This window comes from Callospermophilus lateralis, chromosome 6 (genome assembly GCF_048772815.1).
Source record: "Callospermophilus lateralis isolate mCalLat2 chromosome 6, mCalLat2.hap1, whole genome shotgun sequence".
Lineage (NCBI taxonomy): Eukaryota > Metazoa > Chordata > Mammalia > Rodentia > Sciuridae > Callospermophilus > Callospermophilus lateralis.
Window position 1 is genome coordinate 6,443,179 of NC_135310.1, and position 21,767 is coordinate 6,464,945.

The window sequence follows — 21,767 nt, forward strand, 5'->3', positions numbered from 1 at the left end:
ACTGAGACTCTGTTGTTGCAGTTGTGCTACAGCATCAAGGAGCGCAGCATTCGAGGAGGAGTTGGACAGGATCCGGTGATGAGGGCTGGTCTAAGATCAATGGAGGGCATGATGGGGTCAGAAGATGGGAGGCCTTTTTCTATAAAATGATATTGCTATTATATCACAATATTTCTTCATTGAGTAACATGGATGTAAAATTAGGTTTGTTCAATCTAGATCTGCCAGCTCCAAATACTGTTCAGACCTAACCTTTTCCTTGAAGGCAGTATCTTCTCATTGGCCAGATTGACTACATTTGCTTTGCTTTACAACTGGGCAAAAAGTATGCATGTGTTTATGGACATGTTTAGACTCCCAGGACAACCCAACATTAATAGCAATCATGTTCTATAGCGGGTGCTTCATTTTCACATTAGTTAATAACTATTTCCCAGGTAAGTCCTGGTTGTCCTTCTGCATTAGATCCCTCTGTGCACATTTTCTGAAGTTCAACATGGCAGCTTTGTCTACTCTCAGTTTTGCTACTGAGGTTTAGTATAGTTATTTTAGGTATCTACTGTGTGGGGGGCATTAGGGAGAACCCATGGGGTGTGGCAGAGGTGAGAGGATGAGAGCCCTGCTCAGGGACTCACGGGTTGGGGAGGGATGGGGAGAGATGGGCACAGGCACCAAGAGTGTCTGTTTTCTAGGTCTCTCTGGCTCCACTATGCTGTTTATTTGTCATGCAAAATTAAGTACATTAACTTTTTTTTTTCAACTTTAGGATTTCAAAGATCCATGACAGATAAAAAAAGATCCATCTCTCAGCTTTAAAAATAGACCACAATAACATGTAGGCCTGAATTTCTCAAGTCCCACAGGGATCCCCATAGAGCAGCGGGGCTTAGGCCATCACTGCATGTGCTGTGCTGTGAGATGCACATGTTTTCTCACAGAATTAGGCCAGAAAATAGATTCCCTCTGTGTGAAACTCTCAGAGGGGCTCAGAGCAGGGTGGCTTGGGCCCTGGTGTTACAGGAACAGCTCTTATTTTCTTGGCATCCGTTTTTTAAATTATGAACATTGTCTTTAAATCATGCAGCTATTTTTATTTGTTTTTAATATGTGGAACTCACTAATAGCTATGAAGATTGCAGGTTTCTACTGGAAATTAACCTAAGCCTGGGTTGGAGCTCTGGTTAGAGCCCTTGCCTAGCAATGTGGGAGGCACTGGTTTCTTTTCCAGGCTTACCTGGCTGTTGGCATGATCTCGTTCTGCATTGTGGACTGAGGTCCCCACTTGATGACTGGCTATTATCCTGGGCTGCTCTCAGTTCCAGAGGACCCTACAGTTCTCTGCCCTGGGCCCTCTCCCTGGTGCAGCATGGCAGCTCACTCATGAATCTAAGCAAAGGTCTCTGAATCTAAAGCATTCTTTCTCTCTGCCATCACATCTATCCTACCTCAGCCATGCACACTAGAAAATAGATTACCATGGAATCAGATAAATCTATTATGATTGAGTTATCATCTGAATTCATGATACTTTTAATGTTCTGTTGACTTTTTGAAAATTCTTTCTCTTTAGGGATTATGTCATTATCACATTCAGATTGCAAAATGATAAAGTGAAGACTTGTCATCTTACCATTTTCCCTTAATTTGTATCTGTTAAAAAATCTTGTTTTCTGAACTCATTGAGCTTTCCTTGAATATTTGCATCTCAACTGCAGAAATATGTTGGCATTTCACCCTTTAGTTCCATTAGTATTTTACTTTAAGCTTCATATATTTTTCAATCATCTTATTTTTTATTTTTTAGCAACCAGATAATTTTAGGCAGGCATAATCTATATAAAATTGTGGTTTTTGAGACTAAGATATTTGATTGACAATTTTGGAACAGTTGTGCTAAGCTCTGACTATGCTTCTGTGACATTACATAAATGGCACCCCATGCCAGGAGCCTAATTCAGAGTTCATGGCTACTCCCAATTTGACTGAAATCCATGAACTACCGAATAAGGCTCTCTTTAAAATAGCAGTCAAAATCAGAAAGCAGGCTTCATTAATGTCTTATTGTTCTTTGCAGTTTGACAAATTTCACTCATCAACCAAGTTATTGTCAAAGAAATGACTCAGATGCCAAGTGATAAACACTCCAATTGCAGGAAGTCCATTTCATTTTGCTGTCAATTCAGTGTCTTCAGCTAATAGCAAATGCAAGACATGGAGCTGGGCGCTGAGCTTGAGAGGAACAAAGAAGAAGGAAATAATTCCATACTCACTGGATGAGTACACATCCTAAGAAGAAACAGAGGCTGAATATGCATTGCTTGTGCCTTAGAGCCTTAGGAAAGAAACGAGGTCGGCAGGAGCAAGTCTGTCACACTGATGCCTTCTGACATAATGAGGGAAGAGTCCCCGATGAGGCCATGGATGAGTCAGTCACCATTCTTCTCTTTCTGCTCATCTGACTCCTTGAAAATGAGCACTAATGAGACGATGTGTACCTGAGCACCTGGGTGGATCGGGAGTAGATGCGAGGTATAAAGGCAGGCACACCACACCCCATTCCAAGAGGAGGATGCAGGAAAGTCTGGCATTTATCAGGGACTTTACATATGCCCAGTCTTGTCCCTCCTGCTGAAGGGGCCAGGCTAAGGTCCATGCCTTCAGGTTCTGGGCATTTGGTGAGTGTGGTCTGACCCTCCTCCCCTGAGGACCGTCTGCTCCGTTTCTTGTCATTGCTAGGAGTGGCCTGTTGGGACCTCTTTTGGCCTTTGGTTTTCTCACCTTTGCCTTGTATTCAAGTCTTGATTTTTTTTTAACCACTGATTGATTCAGTTACTCACTAACCTTTGTGGTATGATTTTTCCCTCCATGTGCTGTGGTCAAGCTGGGCTTCTCCCTGACCTTTCAGGGAGATTTGGAAGTACATGGCCAGCAAGGCTATTTTAATTTAATATATTGATCTCAGCCATCAAAAGAGACATATTATTATTTTTTTAAATATTTTTTTACTTGTTGATGGATTTTTATTTTATTTATTATTATGAGGTGCTGAGAATCAAACCCAGTGACATATATTATTATTGCCATTTTCTAGATAAAGAAACCAGGGCCCAGAGCATATCAAATACTTGCCCCACCCCACACAACTATTCATAGCCCACTGGCTCCTGAGTCTAGCTGTTCCTGAACCCAGATTTGTGTTAATTGCATCCCTCTCTGCTTCTCTCCAAATGTGCTCCTGTTTTTGTTTCCTTTTTTAAACTCTGATTTTATTTACACAGAGAGGCTGTATTCCTTTCAAGTATCATATCTAATCTCAGAACTCTGGAGTGTATTGTGACAGAAAGATTGAGGGCATTATAATCATACAGAGCTGGGTTTAATTCCCACACGTGACACTTACAAAGCCCTGTGAAAATCATGAAGTGGTGCAGGGTGAGGACCACGTGTTCTGCTCTCAGTGTCCTGTTAGGAGTCAACACCTCCTACAACCTAGAGGAGAAGATGTCTTCACTAATGTCCAAGCCAAGAGGTGGTTGTCGTAAAACAGTAACCATGGTGGTATGTCTTCTCTTCAGATTAGTGACATTTATTGCCATTTTCATATCACCCCAATTTGGGCATCATTTAATCTCCAAAATGTATTTACTTACTGGCCAGAGAGTCAAATCAAGGAAACACTAATGAATATATACAAAAGTGGTTTAATTGTAAATCTCAATTTGTGAAATGGAGTAGAAAAGACATTATCTTCTATTTTAAAATCTGAATGCATTTTATACCTAGTGCTGCCTTTCCGTTCATTGTGAATAACAATCCTCTTTGGCAGAAGCGAGCGAGGCATGATACCTATGCAACGATGCATCTGGCCAGATTTCACAACATGCAGTCTATTTAGAAATGAAATAAACCAGTAATGCACAGCGTACAAAGCTGAAGGGCTGAAGAGTGAATGGCCTGGGGTTTGGATTCTTTGTACTGCACTGTGGTGGTGGCCTAGATAGTTGTTAGAAACAGAAGTATTTTCAAGATCTCTGAATCTAGTGGGTTTTAGTAGAATTTGTAGAAGATTTTCTGTAATAACAAACTTGGTCTGTGAATAATTTTTAAGAAGGGTTTTCTGTCTAAAGAATCATGCAGTTGGCAGCAGAGAGACAGGAAGGAGCAAAGATGACGAATGTTCTTTACTTCACTGTCACGGACAGCCCTGAGCACCAGACACCCCCACCTCCTAAGGCAGGACCCTCCATGGGGAGCTTTCTGTCTGGTCCTGGCAGTGTCTCCTGGGGAACCCCAAGGGAGTGCTTTCTGCTTCTGAAATGCCTCATTTCTGGCCCTCAACTGACGTCTGAATCCCAAGAACCTTTAGGTGAATAGTCTGATGGCTTGCTGTGTGTCAGTCACCCAGTGAGCTTAAAATACAACTACTAACCAATAAGTCACCAGTTCCCAGGTTCCAATCCCAGGTGTGTGGGCTTGCTGGGAGCCACTGCAGAATGGGCTCAGCCTGACCTCGGCCAGCTGACTACTGCTCTGTCTTCTTACGTGAGGGTCCTTTCCTGCCGTATGCCTGCCCTGATTGGAGTTGGGACTTCCAGGATTGAGTCATGACAGACTCTTGGTGTGGGTGACTCCAATGCCAGTGACTCCCTTCAGCAGGAGAAGCAGCTGTCCTCAGGCACTCTGTGTCCCCTACCCAGACAGCACCCGCATCCCCCTGGGGCTCCTGCTCAGTGGCCCTGCAGTGCCTGCCCACCTCCATCCCTAGGGGCTTCTGCAGAACGTCACTCCTCTAGAGTGGCTCCCTCCAGCGGGGGCGTCGGGGACTCCATAGAGCTTGTACACTGCCCTGTTTCTAGATAAAGAAGGCCATTGCTGTTGACACTGATGGTTAGTCCTCTGAAAGGCTGACCTGTCCCCCACCCCCGGTGGAACACTGTGTGGGGAGGGCGCTGTTCCATCTCAGTTGCGTTCCATGTTCCTGGTGTCTTCTTTTTTCATGGACTTTTATACATGATGATATTTTTTTTACTTCAGGTAAAAGTCGTTATTCTTTTCTGGGGGAAATTTTAATATTCCTCTCACTGATATATTTATTAATAGTCTTTCTCCTCCTCCTCCCTCTCTTTCTTCCTCTACTTCAGTTGAGGGACCAGGTGTGAGAATAGCGCTTGTAAAGTAAAGTGGGGGTGAAATATGTGGCCACATGTTTCCTTTTCTGCACCTCCCGCCCCCGTCCAAGGCAGTAGAAAGCAGGAGAGGAAATAATGGAAACCGGGAAAGAGATGGAATCGGAGGTATTGCCTAGGCCTCGGCTCAGGCGCCACAGAGGAACGAGTCAAGAGGCCTCAGCCTATGTGCACTGCTCCAGTGGAAACAGAGCAGGGACATGCAGACCAGAGTTTCCAGGGCCGCAGCTGGGAAGTGCTACCTGAAGAGACTGCATATTCTTTCTTTTCCGTGTTCTAGGGCTTCTGTGTGTGCACTCTTTCTCCCAAAGAGCAGGGCTCTTCTTCTCAGAGCTGCCTCCCCTCCAGCACCTTTGCCCCTACAGAACTTTCTGTTCTTCATTATTTTGTTCCTTTTTGCTATGTCCTTGGACCTTCCCCACAAACAGGCTAGAAGGAGAGATGGATCCTATGATTAGCTGGCACATGTGTTTTTATCTATGTGTGCTGAAAATTTTGGTGTTTTCGGAGTATCAATCAGATACTCAAGTGCAACTGAGTCTGCTGCGTGACGCGCCATGGCATGATGCTGCCAATTATTACTCTAAGTCAACTCAAACCTGAGCTTTTTAAAGCTTACTACTCCTCAAGTATTGGTTTCTTTCAAAGCCCTGAATTCACCCTCAAAAGCAATCTTCCCATGTCTAAATATACAGCCAGGAGAAGAGCTTTATTTTTCAGTAGTATTTTGCTGACTCTTAGGATTAGAGTGGTGAAACTTGGCTTCTTCATTTAGTACAAATAACTCGCTGTCTAAGTGCGGGCTCCCCGTCAGGTTTTCTGGCCTGGCACTGTGCCACCAACATGGGAGAGCAGTGATGGGGCTTCAGAGAGAAAAAGTCAGGCAAACTCGGTTTAAAAGACTATTTCCTCTTCTTCCTCTTCCTCTCCTTCTCCACTTTCTCCTTCTCCATCTTCCCCCCTTCTTCCCTACCCTCCCTCTCCCCTCCCTCAGCTTCTGCTTCATCTCCTTTCTTAACCAGGGATTCAATCCAGGGATGCTTAACCCCAGAGCCACATTCCCAGCCATGTTATTTTTTATTTCGAGACAGCACCTCACTGAGTTGCTTAAGGCCTAAGTTGCTTTGGGCCTTGATAATATTGCTGAAGCTGGCTTTGAACTTGTCTCAGCCTCTCAAGCTACTGGAAGGACTGTTTTCTGAAATCAGATTCTTTAATCAGTTTGGAAAACCTAGTTAGAAAATTGAAGGTAGACTTCAGGCAGCGACAGTGTAACCTGCAGATGGCCACTGTAGGTATTGAGAGGTAACTACGGTCAATTTGGACCAGGAAGACTCGGTCCATTGCCTTCAAATCCTTTTTGGCCTCGCTCATGTATTCATTGATGACCATCAAAGGCTTCAGCCTCAACTCTAAAGCCAATTATGTAGAATAAACAATAATTTCAATAGTCTTAATACTAGTAAAATAAGACTCTTCATTTTCTTAATGATGACACAAACATGGCTGTTGTAATGTAACCTTCCCTGCATGATGTAGTTAAATGAAGATTTATAACCAATTTATATTTAATCTTTTGACAACATTCATTTAGTATTGCCAAATAATAGAAGCTGAGAAACATTTAGCTTTAGAATCCTGACACTGTAAAAATAATTATCAACCTGCATGTCATTTTAATGGGCCTGGGAGAACATTCCTCATTATATTGTCACAGAGATTAAGTTATTTTAAGGTCAGTTTATTGTAATTTCATCTTTTGCAAGCTAAAAGGCTTTCTCATACCACCACGCTAGTTTCAAGTTGCTTATTTCCTCCGCATAATATTTACCATTTTCATTCATTGGTACCAGGGAGAATGCAATGAAATGTGGGCTTCGCCCTCAAAAAAATTGAAAGTCTAGTAGGGTAGCTAAAAATATATATGGGATATCATAGGTTAGAAAGGATTTAAGTACCCTGAGAAAACTGTAACTAACTAAAATGTATTCAGTTTTCATTTGATGCAGCAATTGGTAAAGACTTTCTGGAGGAGTTGATACATCTAGTCCCCAAAAGACAGGAATGGAGGGCAGTTAGACCAGGTAGAAATAGGGAGAAATTATACATATTTTTAGACATGGTTAGCAGGTACAGAGTGGAAGAAATAAAAATGAATATTTATCATGTACTCACTGAGAGCTCCACGCTAGACCCTGAACAATCTTCTCTCTCCTGAAAAATAAGAATGTGTTAAAGTAGAATTTATAGAAGGTAAAATCCTAAATCTCAAGCAAATATAAAGTGAACACATGTAAATAATTTTATTTAATCTGCTAATTAATGAGGGATATAAGATATTATGATTGATTCAAAGAGCACCTGAGAAATCAAAGATACATCTATTAGCAAAGAAATGTCCAACAGACCATATGTTTTTTTATTTTATCTGTTTTACTGGACAGAAATTATTTCTATATGTACTGAACAAAAACCTACAAATTTAGAAATCACTTCACCAAGCCTGGGGCCCTTAGTCAATATTGGATAATAAATACATTCCCTGGAGTTGTGTTGCTCAAGTTCAGGTAACCACTGACCATAACTGGCTATTTAAATTTAAATTAAATGATGTACACAACAACAGATGAGGTAGAGAGGGAAGATGGGAGGGGAGAGGAGGGGGGATAGTAGGGGATAGGAAAGGCAACAGAATACAACAGTCACTAATATGGCATTATGTAAACATTGTGAATGTGTAACTGATGTGATTCTGCAATTTGTATTTGGGGTAAAAATGGAAGTGCATAACTCACTTGAATCAAATGTATGAAAGATGAAAAAAATAAAAATAAAAAAAATAAATAAATAAAAATTAAAAATAAATAAATAAATTAATTAAATGATGTAAATAAAACTGCACTCAATCATGCAGGTCACACTTGAGGCGCTCCACAGCCCCATGTGGTCAGCAGCTGCATTGCTGGACGGCACAAAGCCAGAGTCACAGGATGTTCTGTGGCCTGGTGCTGCCCTGGGATCCCTCTGCATGGCCTCTACCTTGTGATGTTTTATTCCCCAGCTAAGGGCTGGCTGCCTTATGTCTGTCTGATTTCCAAGTTTCATGCAGTCAGTCATTCTGACAGAGACAGGAAGAGTGTATCATGCAAGGACTCCGTTTAACTTGAACATGGAGAGCAACAGTGGAAATTGAGGTTAGAAAAATAAGTTCCTTGCAAGTAATGGAAGTACCAGGTTCACTAAGCAAGGGTGTCTGAGTCATTTTCAAGAGACAATGAGGAGATATTTAAGGAGAACAATATGATCAAAAATTTACCACAGGGAAATGAAAATCAAAGCACTTTGGAGAACTGAGAGGTTCTGGAAAGTTTAAGGCAGAGTGACCTTTTAGGAAATTACTGTAGTCCAGAGAAGGTGTGGGGAAGAGAGGAACATTCACAAGGGTAAGAGACAAGGCCCCTGCTCTGAGAGTCAGGTGGCCATGACACGGCAGGGGACATTGCAATTTACCTACGTTTCAAATGGCAGAGAAAATAAGCTGTTTCCTAATATTAGTACCCGTTTTAGGAAAAGAAGTCTCAACATTTTGGTTTAATGGTAACAATTGAATTAATGGTAGCTTCTTTGACACATCTTTATCTGTGTTTTATGATTCTTGGTGAAATTTCACCAATATTGGTAGAATAAAAATGCCAAGGTGGCTAGTCCTTGCTGCATACTTGCCTTAGGTATGTCTCATGTGTGCAGTCAACTTAGCCGACAGAGATGTTCATGCAACTGATGGCTGTGGCTGTGCCGGTGGGCTGTGGAGCCTGAGGGCTTTTCTGCGGCAGGAACGACAATGCTGTGAAGAATGGGTCAACAACACAAGGGCAGGGCTGGGTAGTGCAGTGGTAGAGCACTTGCCTACCACTGGGTTCAATTCTCAGCACCACATATAAACAGAGTAGAGGTCCACGGACAACTAAAAAAATATTGAAACTAAAAGGAATGCAGGGGAGGATCACACTGATGTGGGCAGGTCGGGTGGCCAGGGAAATGGAAGTTGAGTAGAAATACAGCAAAATCAGCAAATCCTTTGTGCTCACTTAGGATGTGTCTCCTGCACCCTGCCTCTGAAGCCATCACTTGGTGGGGTGTTATTGGTTTCCGAATCGCTCCCTAAGCTCTGAGACACAGCAAGGAAAGAAGTGGGGTCTCTATCCTTAGGAAACTATGGCTGTACAAATAAGCAGGTGTACACTGTATAACATTATAAATTAATAAGAGATGTGAGCCAAATGAACCGGGTGCTGAGGACCCACCAGGGGTTGGCTCTGCCCACCACAGTGTGGAAAGCGGGGGTGGAGCACCCACACAGAGGGCATCTCCTTGGGTGTCACTACAGATCACCCTAGTGCAGGGGACTTTGGCCTGAGGCTGCAGAGGCCTGAGGGTGCAGAGGAGAGCACACTTTATGTTTTCCTTCTTGGGTAGGATGCCAGACAGGCAGCTGTAACTGTTTGGAGGGTGGTTGGGGACAAATCCCAATGGGCCACGAGGAAGAATTTCAGCTCTGAAAGGCAATTGTTTTTATTATTTTAATCACCTGAGTAAATAGTGCATATTCTGGGAATGTTGTGTTGGTAAGTGATAAGAAATAAAAAATGGAGATCTATTTTGCAGTAAGACGTGAAGTGTGAATGTGTCTTTAAACGAGACAGAATTGATACTTTAGTGTAAAGCCCCTGGCCTGGCACGCTTCTGGGCTCCTACCTGGGGAGCTGGATGTCACCATACCACTTTGCCATTGGAAGGTCACCACTGCAGGAAACTTAAACCCAGGATTTTTTTTTTTTTAAGTGATGATGCAATATGTTTTTAGAATATAATTCTTTCTGCAAAAATTTGGAAGTATGCTTATTCAGGAGGAGAGCAGGACACAGGGACAGGAGCTCTTGCTGGGCTTTGGGCACCATTGCAGAGGTCCCAGCCACGATCGAGGCTGGGAAGAAGAAGAAAGAATGGACTGAGTGCAGGATGGGAGGTGGCTGTGGAGAGGAGGCCGACTAGGCGTCTGGTTTTTCACCTGTTGAAGGCAACCACGACTGTGCTGATCAGTCACCTAGGACACAAGGTACCCAAGTTCCAGAGAATGCAGTTGAAACAGTGCAGACATAGAACTGGAGGTCAGGGGACTCTGGGTGCTGAGGTAGTCCCAGTTCTAAGCTTCCCTTCCCTGAAGCAATGTGTCTGTTTCTTCATCGACACTTTGAAAGGTTTTCTCAGAGTTTCTTATAGGGCCTTGCTTTCTGTGGGATGCTTGTATGCTGTGACCCCCGGGACCCCAGACAAGCTGTGACAGGGGATGAGCAGGGATGTCACCGTGGTCACTGCCTAACAATGCTGAGCAAACACTTGGTGTGGAGCACATATCTTCCCCCAGGCTTCTGAGGTCTTCCAGGAGGGAGGAGTGGGTGTACCTGGACAGAATACAGAATTGTGGGAATGTGACGCTAGATCAAGTCTGAAAATGGAATCAAAGGATTTTCTGTATGTAATATTTCCACAATGAAATTGTGTGTTGTCATCCCACTCTGAGTTTACCGTCCACCCTCTAAGCACACCAGGACCTGTCCTGCAGTGTATGCACTGTAAGGTGGGTGGATCCTTGTCGGTGTTACTCCTGGATTCTCAAACTGTCTTGAGGCTTGTCTTGATCATTGTGTGACTTTCCCCTCCTATTACTGGAGTGTCACGCACACATGAGAGTCTTGTCAATATTTGGTGTTAATGTCATTGGTGGGTGGAATCAGTGGGTACCTTCAGGACCCCCCCTGCTTCCTCATCACTAGTCTCTTCCCTTAACCAAATCTCGGCTTTAGGCAGGCAAGACTTAGATTAGCTCAGAAAGCTAGGCATTGCCTGAAAAATTATGAATTTATGTCTTTATTTTTTTCTATGGATTGTTAATGAGGAAGTCTGTTCCTATTTTAAATTTCTCTAAATTTAGTTTTCCTTTTATAGATGTAGTAAAGAATATGTGCTGGCCTGTGAGCCGGTCACCGTCTCAAAGCTGGGCCCTTGTCCTTGTCTGTGGGAAGGCAAACCAGAGGAGGCACAGGTGTGACGGTACTACTACGCAGCGCAGGCCAGGCCTTCCTGGGCTTTCACAGTCGCGTCACAGCGAACGTCTTGGCCTTCCCTCAGGGTTCCATCAGTCAGTGGGAGGGTATTTATACACCTGGGACCACATCTTCAGGGGTGGATGGTGGGTGGTGCATAAGCCCTGCGCATAGGCGCTCACCATCTTGGGGAGAGCTGACTAAGCCACCACGGTGTGGGGGGTGGCTGGGACGCATGCTTCAGGCTGCTAGACGTTCAGCTGGAAGGGAACTGAGAGCAGTGAGGATTTGGAGCAGGAGAGAGGCAGCCCCTGAGCTGGGTCGTGGTGCCCTGCAAGGACCTTGATGGGTCCTAGGAGGCCATTTGAGTTGGAAACACCTTTGATTGAAAGACTTTCTTAGAGCCAAAGTTATTCTATTACTTATTTTTAGAGTCATACATCATTCACAATATTATCAGCCTTGATTAATAAAAACAAATAATTTTATCTTCCCCCCTGGCATGATGTCAACACCATACACTTCTAATCAATTATTGTATCACTAAAAAAATTATTCTTTTATTTTATTACATAGTAAAATCTCAATATACCAGAGTCTTTTTGAAATCAATACTAGAAAAGATCATGTGGTTATTGTTTGATAAATGCAAAATAAGATACTTTAAAACACCAGAATAAGATGGGAAATATTATATTTGAAACATTAATACAAAGATAATTATGTTAGCTATTGTAGATGAAATGGAATGAAGAATGTGGAAGGTGGAGGCTCACACCTTGCTTGCCATATTTTCTAATTAATGCCATTCTTCCGAGTGTTCATTTACTTAACAGGTTTCTCTAGCAGAAAATTTTAAATAAGACAATTTTAAAATTATTTGTTAAATATCATGAAAAGTATCATTTCTGTAAAAATAAATAAGAAATTCTATTGATTCTTAGGTCATGTCATGGATTGTCATTTCTTGGTATAATGTCCAAATTGTAGGATATGTACTAACCCTTAAAAACGGGACTTCATTTGCTTCTTTGGTAATTGCCCTACCTGCACATTCTTGCTGAATGCCAGAACTATAAAACGTTAATGGAAATTTCCATGAAACCTTTAGCACTGATTGAATGAGGAAGTGGGGGTGGTAAGACAGGAGCTGGGCAGATTTAGTGATTGCTGGCCATGGTCCATAATTGCTAACCCCATTAAAGTGCCACTTCTAACAGTCCCGGACTCAATTCCCTACTGTATTTAGTGAAAACCACCTTCTGTGTCAGAGTTATTATCACTTGGTCAGGGGCAAAGCAGGTGCTTTGTAATCAGGAAAACTTCTATTCAAATCTCTGATTACCCCCATTGCTGCCTTAGGGACTACACTCAGCCCCTGAGCTTCTGTTTCCTCAGTTAAAAAAAGATGACTATTGCGCCTGGATTTCAAAGAATAGGCACTAATTTGGCAAGTCTGCCATTAAGTGAAATTTTGGAATTCATTTTGAATCCCCTTCAGTACCGTTTTGCAATCATACAATAAAATATCATTTTTATTTTGGATAGATAGACTTAATGTTTTTTACGTGCATTAGCCAGCTTGAAAATTGTGTCCATTGGACTGGATCCATATAATTGCTTGCTATTTCCATTCCTAGTTTTTCTACAATCCACCTGTATCTCTTGCATCATAATAAAAAAGTGATTCATGAAAAGCGATGTGATTCCAGTAAACTTTAAATTAGTTTAAGGACTTTCCATCATGGTTTATGTTCTATAACATTAAATGGATTGAAAATAATTTGGTTGAGTAGGAAAAATTTTTTAAAATAATTATTTAAGAATGTACACCTCAGCTATTTCTTAAATTTTAGAATAGATTTAAGATGTAAATACTGTGTAAGACTCAACATTTATGAAGGCGGGGAGTGGCCACCTGGTACACTGGAATAACTTGAGTTGGAAATTTGGGGAGAAACAGAACTATGGGGAACCTTCCCTGTGCCAGACCCTGTGTCAAATGCTTCACCTGTATTATTGTTTTTAAAATCCTTAATACAGCCTGTGAGGTAGGAAATATTATCATCTCAGCTTTGCAGATGGAGCAGGCAACAGGAGTCAACTGAGTTGCACTGTGGGACCAGGCAACACTGGGATTTGACCAGTGTTGGACATGGATGTTCCAACTCAGAGAGGTGCCACCCCTTAGGTCATGAGGCATCCTGAGATCTCATTTTGAGGAAATCCTGTGCAATTATCTGGGGTGCCAGCATCTGTATTTGAATTCTAGATTGTCACTCAATATTCTGGAGAGCTTGGACTTTGCTGGCACTCTCTTGTCCCTTGCCCATTTTTAGGAAGACTAAGCAATAGAATCAACTGTTTGGCTTTGAATCTTGTTATTTATTTAAAACTAATCCTTATATTATGCCTAACTCTACAGTTTTATCTTGGCATGAGAAATTTAGTTATTACTTTCAAAATGAATAATGAAAAAACAAATTGGCAACAACAACCAAAAAAAGGAAAAGTAAGGAAAAAAAGAGAGAAGAAAACAGGAAAACACCTCAGGCAAAAGAAATAGATTTAATCAACATTTTTTGCCTCACCAGATCAAATTATTGTGTAGATACATTCATCAAAAACACTAGCACAAAAATGGAGAATTAAGTTGTAACTTTTAAGGATAGAGACTCCTTAGGGATTGCTAAGCATGTTTTAGGAGTAGATGCACCGGATGGGTGGTTATGTAATTGAAAGCTGTGGCTAATACAGCATCCCCTAGGTTACTCCCTGGGAGTTAGGAACAGGTCTTGTTAAAAGCATGGAGTAGAGTGGATGGATTCAGTTGGCTGTGGCAGCGTACTGGACAAGGATTGGAGCAGAGAGTCATTCTGTCTGTAGAGCATCTTGTTAGAGATAAGTTTTCAGAATTTGAATCCTAACACTTAATTATACCAAGTCCTAGAATTGGACATGAGTCACTTTTGTGATAAGTTAGTGCTGACGTTACTGATTTCAAACATGACCGTTCCAACACTGCGGGCTGCTAGTCCGGCAGGTTGGGTCTGTGGCCAGGTGTTCTGTTTGGTCATCGGGACTCTGTTCTAATTTATATCCCTGTTTTGCCTTCACTCTCCTGCACCTGCCACAATTTTCACAACATTTAAAATACAGGAGAATTTACTGACCTAGCAAATACTCATTGTTTACCAAGTACAGAGAGCCTCACTAGCTGTTTGAAACATAATACTGAGTGAAGAGTTCCGTACAGGGAGGATGCAGTCATCGGAAGAAGGGACGAGTGTTTGCCAAGTCAGAGGCAGAATGTGCTGACGGCCAGTGCTGGACCTGGAGGCATCCCAAGCCTTCAGGAGGTCAGGAAGAGTGGCAGACTCATAGGGCAAGACAGGCCTATGGCACCTCGCTCAGGTCCACAAAGTGAGAGAGAGGTAAGGACGGCCACGTTCATCATTGGACTAAGTGACATTTCCAGGGAGTGCTAACCTTGGCACTCTATAGAGGGAGTCTCTAGTAAGAAAATGACCCGCCCCACTGAACTTTTCCCCACCCTGCCCCATCATTTGCATTACGTGAAAATGGATATAATCCTCACCTTTTCTATGATCCAAGGAGAGGTACTGTGCAGAAGAGGCGACACAGGAAGTCCATGCTGATTGGACCCAGGTGGAGCACTTTATACTTATTCCATGTGCAATGTTCAGTCTGAAACTAACAGTTTCATGTCAATATGGGAGAGGCCAATTGTTTAAAGGTGACAGGATGAAGCTGTCTGCTTTCCTGCATATAGACGTTAGTTTTTAGGGAGAAATATCTTTATGGGCACACACAAGAAAGAATTCTTACAAGAAGTGCTCTTCCAACTGGAACTTCAGCACAGGTCATTTTCTTACTAGAGACCTCCCTCTAGTGCCAAGGTTAGTGCTCTCTGGAAATGTCATTTAGTCCAGTGATGAACGTGACCATCCTTACATCTCATGTCAGTGTTCAGAGGTGGTCATAAGAGTCGGGGTGGCATGATTGCTGCCTAGGCTAAAGTCAGGAGCTGATCCACTTGGGGAAGGAAACAGCCCACCACGGGATAGAAGGGCCAAACCCACCTACCTGACCTCCGTGCCTCAGACTCAGACCCCCCTGTCCCCTTCTCTCTGGTCAACATCTATTATTACTATTAGCACAGTTTAAAACGAGCCGGTGTGTTTTTCATGGTGGCAGAAGAGCCTCTTTGGCATTGTTTGTTGTCTGTAGTGCTGATGCCAGAGGGTGGCCAGATATGGGGCACTTAAAATTTTTGTGCTCTCCAATTGGGTGGCTGCTACCCAGACAGACTTTAAAACTGAAATTGCTTAAAACTAATAAAACAAAAAAGAGTAATTTCTAGCTAAGTTTCAAGTTCTCAATAACCACACGTAGTTAATGGCCACATAGTCTATGTATGTGGGTAAGAGGGAACAGATGAAGGACATTTCCATCAACAGGAAGCTCTCCTGGGTAGTGATGTTCCACTTAATATTGTAATGTGCTCAAGGGAGACAAATATCAGTTTATGTCAATTGTGTGCCCGCTGCTTCGCTCTGTTAGAGTATGTTGATACAGAACATTATTTTACCTAGGTATAAGACATGTTACATCTTACTCTCTATCTCCCTTGAAAACAAATTATCCAATCAATTGAACTCGTGATTTGCTGTGACAGGCCATCATGGAAACTTCTGAGTTTCATGGAAAGTTTTCCTCAGAATCAGAATGACTTTTCCTAAATTTCTATATCTTATTTAAAGAGTCATTGGGGCTGGTATTGGGTGGGCTTGCTTAGCATGTGCAAGGCCCTGGGTTCAATCCACAACACCAAAAATGAAGTATAACTAAAAAATCAAAAAATGATTTTTCAGGATTTTAGCCCATTATCTAAAATATACAAAAAAAAAAAAATCTGAAGATCATTTTACAAAAGGACAAAGCAAATATTTCTTTTTAAATGTGGGGTTTCCTTGACAGTTTGCTAGTATTAATGCTTTAACAAATTTTTAGAGCAAGAAAATAAAGTAAGAGAAAAGAGAGACTCGACTAGGAATCAATGAGAAAAGTGGGAGAGAAAAACTAGAGATGGTAGAATTATAATGCTAAGGAATGGCAGAAACCACTGGACCCTGTGCTCTGGCTCACTTTCCTGGCCTCTCAGAGGCCGAGGCTCACTGTGCTTTTAACTTCCCTGCAAGGAAAAGAAAGTGAGCTTCTGATTGAGATCAGTAGAACTCACTTGCAAAATCATCATAGCAGTGGGGTAAAGGGTTCACACTTTGATGGCTCTGTGTGAGGGGAGGACTGGCCCCTGGGCAGGGTCCCCAGGAGCTCCTGAGGAAGCTGAGCCCAACATTAGCAGATTAGCCCACTGTGGATCAAGCCCACATCCTTCCTCAGAATTCTTCTTTACACGTTTTCCCCCTGAGCTACAGTTTCCCAAGACGCACAGGCTTCCCAGTCAAGTCAAGTTTGGGTGTGCTGTGCACCACCCTGCCTCTGGAGGGGCTGGGACTCTCTGCAGCTTGCCTAGTCAGAGGCTGGCTGCACTTGGCTTCCCTAAGTGTAACCTAAATGGGTTGGGTCAAAGAGTCCCAAGTATTCTTGGCTTAATAGCTCGTAAGCCATCACAGAGTTCTGTAAAATATGCTTCAAGTGTGCTCGATTATCCTACAAATAGAGCCCCTGAGCTAACCAAACCATGCAAGAAGTTCTGTAGAGATAGGTAGATAGATATAGATCTGTAGATAGATATAGATCTGTATATAGTTGAAATATATCTATTATATTCTTTATGATTTAAAGTTCTTTAAAGGAGCTGAACAATTTAGTATGAAGAAGCATAGCATCTACAACTTCAGTGCAAAAGCTTCAGTTGAAAAACGTGTAAATATATAGTATATAGTATATGAGTAATATATATCTATATAGTATATTGTATATGTGTGTATGTGTGTGTATGTGGGCATGCATGTGCACACACACACACACACACACACACACACAGGATGTACCCAAACATGCCAAAATGTTCTTAATTGACAAACTGGAAAGACGTGACTGGCACAATCTCTGTAATATTTCTCAAGTTTGAACTTATTAGGGAAAGTGAGGAGAGCAGGAGGAGCTGCCCGAGTGACTTGGGGCCAGGAAGGTTCTGCGGCATGAGCGTGGACTAGGAGAGGAAAGGGAGAAGTCCGGGAGCCTGGGGTCTCTGGGGGACATCTGCGTGCCCAGGGGAAGGCTCTGGGGCCTGGAGCTGCCTGGCCACGAGGACCCCATCTGCGAGGGCGGAACCTGGGCCTCGGGACGCTGCCCAGGAGCTTCTCGGTGGTGTGTGGCTTTATGCCTGTCCAGTGCGCCCAGGCCAGCGTGCCGCAGAGGATGCCAAGTTTAAATTGTGTTATGCGGCCAGATAGGAGGGGAGCCATGGGAGGGCGGGTTCTGGTGTGGCTGAAGCCCCCTGCTTGGTGGAGCGCAGCGGCAGCGGGAGGAGGGCAGCTGGACCGCCTGACCTTGGTCTTCCCCAGACTGGCCATGATCCCACCCTGCGGCCGGCCTGGGAAGCAGTGGGTGATGGATGGCGTGTCACCCGGCTTCAAGGGCACACGCGTGGGCGCGCAGCGGTTTTGAATAACTTCTCAAGGACTTCAGTGAAGCCTGAAGCACGGAGCGGAGGGCTCCCAGTCTTGGCACAGCCTCAGGCTCCTGGGCTGGATGATACCCAGGCCCCCAGGCCGCTGTTGCCCTGCGGGGAGGACCTCGTCCCCCCCCTTTTCCTCTTTTCCTCTCCTAAGTGGTTGCGCGTCTGCTCTCTGCACAGTGCTGGCCCCTGAAACCCTGACTCCCCTTCGGAAAGCTTTGCTTCCCCTGTTGTATGTCTTCCTCCTTTTTATTGTTTAACCTTCACAGTAGGTTATAAAAATTGTGAAATTGGATTTGTTCATATTGCTGATAAAGGTTTTAGCAGTAAGGGCTCCTGCCACCTTCACCAAGTTGTTACTACAGTTAAAATTGTCACGTTCTTGTGATCTTTTGCTAGTTAGTCCTTTATTATTTTATGACTATTTATATAACATTGATAATGGTTCTATGTTTTATTTAAGGTATATAAACCATAAGAATATATCTTATGTAATTATTATATATGGCAATAATAATGTGACATCATAAACCTGGATATCGCCCCCATTCAGGCCTTGATGTTACTGGGGGTGTTAAAAAATAATTATTTAACATCAATGTAAACATACATTTACATTTCCTCTTTACAACAAAAGCTAAATATTTATCTCTGGAGACTAATAATTCTAAAATGTATTATAAATCACAAATTTATAAAACTTGACATCTTGACATCTTTATTGTATCTTATATTTTACAAAGTTTTATCACCTGCATTATTGGTAAAGGTGGTTAAACAAATAGCAATCCAAAATGTATACGTAGTCTTTTTCCAATAAATTAGGGAAACAAATGGAACTGCATAGGACTCCAGAAACTTCTGTGGTTTTCTCATGATATCTGTACTATCTGCTTGAGTAGACCATTTGCATTTGGGAGGCTGTATTCTCATTCATAAATACAAGAAATGCTAATTATTTATAGATGCTTCTGATGATACCAATAAAATTTTAAATAAACTATTATGCCAGGTCATGTCATGTGACACCACCTGCCTCCTGCTACCCCCCCTCCCCAGCAACAGGTAAGGATTAAAAGAAATAATTACTAAGTAATTGTAGCAACTTAGAAATTTAGAAAGACTATTATTTTATTGATCAGTGCTTCTGAATAAAGTTGGTTGTCCTCAGATATCCAAGTATAAGACCATCCTAAAGGATTCTCCTAATTGAAGGAGTAACATAATCCCTGTAGGTTGACATTCTAGAGAAATGATCAGAGATGTTTAATTATTGAATCTGCTTTTCCATTCACCTTTTGCTCTTGAAACTATACTATTTGAATGGCACTTATCCAGCTAGAGGGGATATCAATGAAATGCAAAGCGCCCATTTCTACCCTCGGCTGCTGGAATGTGGAGCTCCTCAGGGTTCAGGGCTCTCCTTTAATGTGTGTCTGAGTTTTGGCAAGTCCCCTGGAAAGCCAGCTAGCGAGATCCCATCACACGTAGCATGAGCAGTGGGCTGGTTTGTTTATGCAGATAACATTTTTAAGAGGAAAATGCTGGAGCCTTCATAACTGTGTTCAGAAGCATGAAATAGAATTCAGGAACCGTGATCTCTGCATTTCCTGTCCCCCTTTTAAACATGAGCAGCAAAGAGCGCATTTCCTTTCACTGTGCTGCAAACAGAGTTGGCCCCTCTCCTGGCTGCAGGTTGCTTACTTTATTGAGTAAGTCATAGGACCATTGGCCAGAAAAAGAAAAGATTTTCACTCATTTGAGCATAAAACTAAATTTTCTAGATTTAATTACCATCTCCTCCTTGGTATATTTATTCCAAGAATGTTTCAAAATGTCCCTGAAGAGTTAGTTTTAAAACCTTTCTCTAACAAGCTGATGAAGAGAACTGGTTTCAGTTTGGATTTGGCACTGACGGCTGCTCCCTCTGCTTGTGCCCACAGGTAGACCAACCTACAACAGCTTTTACGTGTACTGCAAAGGCCCCTGTCAAGGGGTGCAGCCGGGGAAGCTCCGAGTTCGGTGTGGCACCTGCAGGCAAGCCACGCTCACCTTGGCCCAGGTAAGGTCGAGCAGTGCCACCACGGGACTGCCAGCACAGGGGCGACTGGCAAGCTGCCCCTCACTGTCGGTCAGCACGAGTCCCCCACTGCTGAAAATAAGGCACTCTTCTGGGTGTTGTCACAGCTTATGACTTGAAGCTTCATTTTAACATAAAGCTTTGCCTTCGCATTTCACTCTACTGGTGGTGCCCAGTCGTTCTCCCACTGAAAGGCAGTGTGGAGACTGCTTTTGTAACAGAAGGGGCTGGGTGTGGGTGGGGCTGGTTTTTAGATGAGACCCTGCAAGGAGGGGCCTCTGTGGTTCTGGAAAGGTTTTGCATCTGGAGCTGCACGATGCCTGAGTGGCTTCATTCATGCTCCAGGTCCAACAGACTCTGCACTAAAGATCAATGCACAGAAGGTCACTAACTGTAAGTTACAACTCAATAAACAAAAGTGAAAAAGGAAGTTAAGGATCATGGTCAGCAGAGGTCCCAACAAAGGTCTGCTGTGGCCTGCTGCTTGTTTCAGGTACAGCCCCTGAGCCAGGAGTTACTTTTGCATTTTTAAATGGTTGGGGGAAAATCAAAAGATGAAAACTACTGTGTGGCCCATGAACATTCCATGAGATTTCAGTCCCATTGTCCATAAATAATAAAATTTGTTCAGGACTCAGACCCACCCATTTCTGCATGTTGGGACGCAGGCTGGACGGCCTGCAGAGCCTGAGTTACCCACTCTCTGGCCCAGGGGGAAGAGCTTTGCTGACCCGTGATGTGATGTGAGGGATGGGCAGGTGATGCAGATGCGGCAGTGGGCAGGGCGTGGCAAGTCTGGCCAGCACAGGTGTGTGAGCACAGAGAAGAGTGCAAAGGACACAGTGCTGGGGCACAAGGCCAGAGTAGGGACGATGGGTAATAGAAGACCTTGAGAGAGACCTCCTAGAGCAGGAGTCCCAGATGCATTGCCACCAGCCTGAGGACATGGCAGCACCACTAAAAAGTGCGATGGGGGATCTTCCTGTGACGCCACATTGCAGCCACACAGGGAAGCCCACTAGGAAGCCTGGGTGAGCAGAGGCCAGGTCTCACCCGAGCAGTTGCAGGGGCCTCTCTTTCCAGGTTGTCACTGGACACTGAGTGCATCCTCCAGACAAAAGTGCTGGCCTGGGTCCAGCACAAGATTTCCTTCAAGCTGCTCCTCTGCTCTGCCTTTTCCCGTTCTGATCTGCAGTCACATCCCAGTTGTTCTAGAGGGTAGATATGACCTCCTCTAACTTCCTGGTGAATTCTTAAAACAAACAGCACCAACAAGCTAGTGTGGAACTCCATGCTAAGTTTTTCATAAGTGACCTCATTTAATTATTTTACAGAAAAACTCTGGTTAAGTTTGATTGTGCTATTATTGTCCCCCGTTTTAGATTTGAGAAGAATGAGGCTTCAAAGCTTCAGTCATTAGTCTAAGAAAACAGGAGCGGGTTAGCATTGACCAGGAATTTGGACCCAGACTATCCCCTCTCACTTTACAAGCTGTAGGAGGGTTTTTCCCTTTTTTGCTGTGTGGATATGTTTTCATTAAGGGCCATATACCCAGATATCCACAGGGATAAGACAGGAGATACAGTCTCCCATCAGATGTGGGCATTGAGGGGCAGTGTCACAGTGGAGGAAGAGGAGGAGGCCAATACCTGGACCTTGCTGCCTGCCAGATGTTGGGGAGCTGTGAGGTGGGACTCATTGCAGCTGGTTCTTTTTTAATTTTTTGAATC

The 21,767-nt window shown here is 43.3% G+C and overlaps 1 protein-coding gene across 2 annotated transcripts in view; it reads left to right on the plus strand.

Moving 5' to 3' along the window:
* Prkn (parkin RBR E3 ubiquitin protein ligase) overlaps nucleotides 1-21,767 on the plus strand; it is a 1,240,480-nt gene that overhangs the window by 425,775 nt on the left and 792,938 nt on the right. For both annotated transcript variants that reach the window (XM_077109619.1, XM_076858057.2), the window contains exon 4: nucleotides 19,901-20,019. In XM_077109619.1, coding sequence (XP_076965734.1) covers nucleotides 19,901-20,019 — 119 coding nt within the window. The remainder of the gene's footprint in view (nucleotides 1-19,900; nucleotides 20,020-21,767) is intronic.